Below are 7607 nucleotides of genomic sequence, written 5' to 3' on the forward strand. Positions count from 1 at the left end.
GCTAACCACTCCAGTAGTCCTGCCTGGAGAATCCCATGGACAGAGGAGCCTGGCAGGCTACAGTCCATGGGGTTGCAAAGAGTCAGACACGACTGAGCAGCTAATAACTTATGGATTTGAAATTAATTCAGTTATTAATTATGAATATCCACATTCATAAGGCTTAAGTTGAAGACTTTTCTCAATCTCTTACATAAACGCATATGTACCCTGCCAGAGGAGAGAGCTTTTCACTACCCCTCAGATAAAATGATGTAGGTTATAATAGTCTGAAGCAGACAGCTAAGACCAGCTGAGCAATATACAGTTCTCATATTGGATTCTGGACGTCTTTGTGCTTTGGGACAAAATAGCTTTACTTTGATTTCAGATTGGGCTTTCATGGCCTTATAGATGTTTTCTCATCGTGCAGAGGCTTTTATTAGAATGTACTTATTATGTTGTTCAGTTTTCTGAAAATACTCAGGAGATAATGAGTCTCTCCCACTCTAATCCTTGATAAATAATATTTGCTTGCATTCCTATATAAACAGGTCAAGTCATCAGCCCACAAAGTGGCAGCAGTGGTACAGATCTGACAGTTGACAAAGCAGGGCCATCTGCACAGGAGCCTGGCATCCAGACACCCTTGAAGTCTGTGCTTGTCATTAGTGGAGGAGAGGGCTACATTGACTTCCGAATGGGTAGGTCATTGGTTCTGTGGGCTCCGTTTCTACCGTTTTGTGATGTGGATTTTCACTCACGTAAACAAGAAACTCAGATACGTGATTTCTAAGGTTTTCTTTGGACCCTTTACTTGGATTTTATTTATTTATTTATTTTTGCTACTTTCATAATTTTTTTCTTTTTATACCAAGATATGTGTGTTTGAAGGAGCATTAGAAAATAGCAGGGTTTAGTCATATATTGAGGTGTATGTGAAGAGCTTATGGAATCAGAAGGCCTTAGGGAAATCATTCAATCTCCCAGAACCTCAGTTTCCTCACCTGCAAAGTGGAGAAATAACAGTATCTCATAAAGGGTTGTTTATAACCAAATTCATTTCATTTGTTCATTCTCTCATCTTATAAACATCTGCTGTATGCATGAGATACAAAAACAAAGTCTCCCTCCAGTAAATTATAGAACATGTCAGTAAATTACAGTGTTACAGATGCTCTGATAGAGAGTAGTCAGTTCTTTCTAGGAGTAGGGGAAGAGGGAAATCAAGAAATGATGCTTGAGATGACTCAGCACTGAAGGGCATGAGTCTGAAGAATTGGGTTGGGGATGATATGGGGAAGGCTGGGGAGACTGGCATTTCAAGGTAAGAGATAGCTTGAAATGTGAAACTGCCTTAATTAAAGAAAAATTGTTTTAAAATGACTAGAGCATGGAGTAGAAGCAAATATAAATCTGACCACCAGTCAATCCAGAAAGGGAAGGGAGGGTCTGGATTATGAAAGGCCTTTATATACCTAATTAAGGAGTTTATACTTTAAAGCAAAGGAAAATTATTGGAGAACTTTAGAGGAGCAATATGATTATATTTGGGTGTAAATGGATTGGAGATACAAGACTAGAGGTAGGAAAATGGATTAGGAAAAAATAAGTGAAGAAGGTAGTACCAGTAGGAGTAGACCAGTGATGGGGAATTGGTAACTAACGGTGTGGAGAAAGAGGGAGTGATCTATTTACTTAGCAGTAAGGACTCTCAGAACAAAAGCAGCAGATCTGGTGGAGGGAGAGGAATGAGGACAGGTGTTGGACATGTTGACCTTGGAGCACATGGAAGCTGGGAGTTGCCTAGGTGGAAGAAGTCCATGGGGGCTTTTAGGTATAAGAGTTTTATATCTCAGGAGGGAGGAATATGGGGACTCTTGGCATACAGTGGTGATAAAAATCGCAGGGGTTGATTAGTTCATCCAGGAATGTGTAGGGGCCAGAAGAAAAGATTCTAAGATAGAACCCTGTTTTAATACTCCACTTAAAGAATCATTAGAGTTTATGAAGGGATCTAAGAAGAAATGGCCAGAGAAGTTTACAAGAAAATACAGAGAATTGATGGTTATGAAAGTGTTGTGCTTTGTAAACTATAAAGCACTGATATATATTTATTTGCTATAAATAAAGAAACCCTTTGGACTGGCCTAAAATCACAGTGATTGAAAAAGTTTCTAAACATAAGGTTTTAGGGAATATAATGTTGTAGAGTGGTGACAAATACTTCAGTTATAAATTCTGTTTAAAAAAAAAGGTATATAAAATTTAAGGTCAGGTTAGGACTTCCCTCCTGTTCCAGTGGCTAAGAATCCACCTTGCCGTGCAGGGGATGCGGGTTCAGTCCCTGGTGGGGGAGCTAAGATCCCACATGCTAAGGGGCAACTTCCGAGCCCACAAGCCACAGCTGGAGAGTTGATGTAAAAGGCTTATTGACACATTTTAAAGGCAGGATTTTTAATGTTTAGCAACAGTGATGTCAGTAAGAATGGAGAATACCTTTATAGAGATGGGCTTCATTTGGCTGGGTGATTTTTGGACCTTTTTCTTCCATTGCAACATGGTGGTTGGAGTGTAAAAATTGCTTTACGATGTATGTCAATATCTCTAGGCAGTCCAGCCTGAAAAGCAGAATTTGTTTTAAAGCATGTGAAGTGTGCATGTGTATCTGATTCTTTGTGACGCTATAGGCTGTAACCTGCCAGACTTCTCTGTCCCTGGGATTCTCCAGGCAAGAATACTGGAGTGAGTTGCCACTGCCTCCTCCAGGGGATCTTCCCCACCCAGGGATTGAACCCACGACTTCTGCATTGGCAAGCGGATTCTTTACCACTGAGCCACCTGGGAAGCCTATCTTAAAGCATAGGTCAATTTTAATAGTAAATATGCTTTTTAAAGGGTTTCCCAGGTGGTGCTAGTGGTAAAGGACCAGATGCCAATGCAGGAGACATAAGAACTGTGGGTTTGATCCCTGGGTTGGGAAGATCCCCTGGAGGAGGGCCTGGCAACCCACTCCAGTATTCTTGTCTGGAGAATCCCATGGACAGAGGAACCTGACAGGCTACAGTCCATGGGGTCACAAAGTTTTCGGATATGATTGAAGCAACTTAGCACATGCACGCAACATGCTTTTTTAAAATTGAATTTGATATTTTTTATTCCATTTCTTTTTTCATATCCTGTAATATTTTAACAATGAGAAATTAATCTCAGTAGTCCTCTGCAGAAGTTAGACAGTGAAGATTCTGACTCATGGCATTTCTTTTACTGTGTTCTCTGAAATGAGCAGCAGGCAAGTTTTATGTGTGCTGCAAATGTGCTCACCATGAGTCTATGTGCATCAGCCTACACCTTCGATCTTGTCCTTAATCTGGGTCTCCTTATCATCCACCAGGTGATGAAGGTGGAGAATCAGAGCTTCTTGGAGAGGATCTTCCACTTGAACCTTCTGTCGCCAAAGCAGAAAGGAGTCACTTGATAGTGTGGCAAGTGATGTATGGTAGTGAGTGAACCCATAGGACACAGATGGCAACAGGGAAGCCATCTCTTCTGCATGGTTTATTTTCCCTTTATTTAATGGTCTCTTTGTGAAATAAGTTTCACCACATAATGTGTGAGCATTTTTTTCTGTTAACTTTATACTATAAAATCTGTCCTGCTGTAACAATACAGGAGCTAGCTGTTTTACTGCACCAGTGTTATAGGCAATTTCAGTATATTATGATCAAATCAAAGAATGTTTACTTTCTGCAAACTGGCGAATTTTAGAAAGCAATCCAGATGTGGTTTACTCTTGCACAGTTAATGTCACTTACTTCATTTGATGGGGTCACTTTTTAGCTGTCACTAATAATGGAATTAATGGAAATACTTGATATATGAAACTGTACCATTAAGTACAATAGTAAAGTTTCTCCCAATGTATTATAAAATCGACACAAACTAATGTTAGGTGGATTATCAGGATTTATCTAAATGTCCCTAGAGGGCTAAAAGCTAACTGTAAATTACTCTAACTTTCATTTTCAAATCTGACAAATCTTGTTTATATGGTATATAAAACTTTGTTTTCATCAGATTTTGTGGGGGGTGGGGTTTTATATTAAAGAAATTAAGACTACACTATTTAAATAAAAATTTCTTGTTTCTGACTTATTAGAGCTCTAAAGTTTATGGGGCCTGCTTTTCTGAATATTCTACTTGATTTTTTGTTTTTGAGACTGGTGTCACTCATTTTCATACTGACATATTTGAAAGGTTTATTATTTAAAAGGCTTAGAAGATGCACTTCAGCAATGGAGGATTTTTTTTTTTTAAGGAAATTGTGGTTTGGATGTCTTACACGTTGGTGTAAGATGGTGGTGGTTGGATGAGTTTTTTTCCATGTAAAAATTTCACTTGGTTACCAGTTGTTCTTTGACTGCTCTTACCAGTTAATAAGAGTAAAGCCTTAGTGGTGATGGAGTATGGCCTAATGAACTGAATGAGTGATTTGCTTAGCAGTGGTATTTTCTGTTCTGTATAAAACTATATAACTGCCCATACTTGATAATCTGTACATAAATGACATTTAAGCTTTTATGCCCTTTTGAGATTAAAATGCCATTTTCAAAGAAAACTTGAAAGAGAAGCCAAAATAGCATAAAGTAAAAGTTGACATTACATCTTTTCACTCACAATAGAGTGAAAAATAAGAGTCTGGGTTTAACTGACTTTCTTGTTTAATAAGTTTTAAAAACCATTAAGCTATAGTTTTTCTTCCCCTCTCAGACTTCTTGAAAATGTATGATTTACCATTCTTAATCCATCAGTTTAAGCAAAACTAAGTTTAAGTACTAATTTAAAATATAAACTTACAGGACAAAGGGGCCGCCCCCGCCCTGCCCCGCCCCAAGTCCGAAGGACTGCTTCAGGAAAAGGAAGCAGCAAAGGTCTCAGATTGTCTCAGCATCCTAAAGGACCAAGTACTTTACTTCTGAACTGTAGTGGAAAGATATTTGTAAAAAGTACCACCAGTATGTTTTAAACATATAGATGATTAGCCTAGATTATAAAGTACATAGGATTTAATACATCAGAGGGGGCCTTTGGATACATTTGGTCACGTGTCTAGAAGCACATTTTATACACAGTACAATTTTCCCACTTTAGATGCCTAGGAGGAAAAAAATTCTTGGTAAAAGCTTTAGGAAAAGGATAATTTTTTTAGCTTGAACTACTTAGTCACTTTTTTCAAGCCACCAAAACTTAGGTCACTTTTCCATAGCTTATAAGTTATGTTTTTACTGATACTTTATTTTAAATCTGAGCCATTGCTGGCAGTACCTTAAAATAAAAAATCACATCATTAAATGTTTTGGGAGAATGTTGTATAAAATTCACAAAAAAAGAGACAGCCAAATGTTTGAGAATTTTAATCCCAAGAAGTAAACATCCTAGAGTCAGACCCCACATGCTGTTCAGTCTTTTACATGTTTCTATGACTGAATGTAATTTAGGAAATCAGGAGTTAAAAATGAAAAATGCAAACATGTTACAGTGGTTGTTTATTATTGCTCTTTATAAACTTATTGGCTTTAACTTAAGGAATATAGGTGTGTAGTTATTTTATCTAAAGCTGTCAGATGTCTGTGGCCCTGTTAAACTTCAGGGACTAGAGAGAGTACAAAAATGCCTATACAATTTGTTTTAAGAGCTTGTCTTTATATTTGTAATTTCAGTTCTCTATTTTCTACAGATTGCTTGACTTCCACCTTTTCTCCAACAATAGGTTTATATTCTTGTAGTGTTCACTTTGGTCAAGGTGGTAACCTTTGGTAGAAAATGCCCAAGTCTAAGTTTCTGCAAGCAGCGAGCAGTTGGTTTCAACTGCTGATAGCTACTACATCAACGGTAGGGAAGAGGCTTGAGTACCTTGGGTTGGTCTCTCCATGTAAGAAGAAATTACCCCCATTGGAAGAAATAAGGAATACTGAGGATTTTCTCCTTTTGTCACATTTGGCTTACGTATGTCATTGAATCATGTAAAATTGCCGATATTCAACCATTGCCGATCTACAAAAATGACAGTATCATATGCATCAACCTAACACTCACTGCTCGATGCAGGTTAAAATCCCTGTGAGGCAAGGGGAGAAGATTCTTTAGGAACTCAGTTTTGAATGTTTTTCTCTTAACTCATGTGGATCTAAAATTTAAAAATAGGAATGAATGTCTTAATAACTACAGCTTGTTGAGAGTGTGAAACATTTTGAGCACAAAATATGCAGCACATAACTTTTCACATGAAGTGTGTTGCATAGAAAAGGTTAAAATACATTCTCTGAGTTGCTGTGGTGTTCATTTCTTGTAAAGGTCTTCCTTCATTTGAGATTAGAACCTTTAAATGGCTGCCTTAGTGACAAAACAAAGCAAAACACTTGTCTCATAATCAGTAACTGTCCTAAAGAACGTGTGTCTTGCAAATGCTGTAGAACTGAATATTTATTTCCTTGTGAGTATTATGACCATTACCAAAGGATTCAGTCAGATTTAGGGCTCTTCTTAATGGATCATGTTGAGAAAGGGACTCATTTTGGTCCCAGTTTGTAAAGGGAAGAGAAGAGAGAATTAAATGTGGAAATCATAAGTGCTTTTCTAACAGGGTTATGCTATTTTGTAACACTAAATGTCTTTTCCTTTTTTTAAAAAAAAAAAAATAAGTTTTTATTATTAATTTTGTCATATATTTCTCAACATTATTTTAACTGTTTTATGGTCTGAATTTGTCTTTTGTCCTAGACATCTTATTTGGAATTTTATTTGCCTCTATAATCTTAAAAATGGGTTCTAGAGTATCCCACTTGCTATTTCTTTAGAGGCTGATGCTTCATTTCTATGAGCAAAAAGCTCATTTGGCAATGTAGTTATTTCAATATTTATTTCTATTATGGAATCCCTGGGGTTCGGAATGTAACTTTGTATATGAAATATATATATAAATATGTATATGAAACATGTATGAGGAGTGTGTTTTGTTTTGTTTTTGCTTTTCCCAGGGGTCTGACCTTGATTTATATTTGAAATGCCCAATCATCCCCCATCAAACATGTCATTCCAAGGGTCAGGATTGTCGCCATTTGGCATTGGCTGAAAGTGAGCAGTGAGGAATACATGAAGAGCATGTTTGCTTAGTGCACATGTTTAAGTGACAATGTGAATAATAGACAGTAAGGCTTTCTAGAAGTGTGGGTATGCTGAGTAACAACCCGCACATGATACTGAGGCATTTGCCAGATCACTCAGTAATAAGAGGAAGGCTATAATGTAGATGTTAATACAGTGTGCTTATTGTGATCCGTTTGCTTGCGAGAGACTCTGGAACGAAGGGTGATTATAAAACTAATCACGTGGTAGCACAATGTGAACCCAGTGCAGTGGTATGTAGTCTAATGCCGTGTTCTTTGTTTATAAGAATGTGGGGTTCTAACAGGATAGTAAAAAGTAGTCCTGATTGCCACATTAATAGAATAGTTCATAGTCGGTGGCACGTCCATCTAGCCAGTGAGATTGGATGCTCTAGAATACAACAAACAGCCTGTCTCATTCCTGCTTTACAGGACCTTACCTGACTGCCCCTTGGTACTTTG

The 7607-nt window shown here is 37.6% G+C and overlaps 1 protein-coding gene across 9 annotated transcripts in view; it reads left to right on the forward strand.

Annotated features, from left to right (window-relative positions):
• The window catches only part of SPAG9 (sperm associated antigen 9), a 151943-nt gene extending 144966 nt beyond the window's left edge, over positions 1-6977 (forward strand). For all 9 annotated transcript variants that reach the window (XM_061391348.1, XM_061391347.1, XM_061391349.1 and 6 more), the window contains 2 exons: positions 534-683; positions 3374-6977. In XM_061391348.1, the coding sequence (XP_061247332.1) occupies positions 534-683; positions 3374-3489 (266 nt within the window). In that variant the 3' untranslated portion in view covers positions 3490-6977. The remainder of the gene's footprint in view (positions 1-533; positions 684-3373) is intronic.
• The last annotated feature ends 630 nt before the right edge of the window (positions 6978-7607 follow it).

The sequence above is a fragment of the Bos javanicus genome, chromosome 19 (assembly GCF_032452875.1).
Source record: "Bos javanicus breed banteng chromosome 19, ARS-OSU_banteng_1.0, whole genome shotgun sequence".
NCBI classification, from domain to species: Eukaryota; Metazoa; Chordata; class Mammalia; order Artiodactyla; family Bovidae; genus Bos; species Bos javanicus.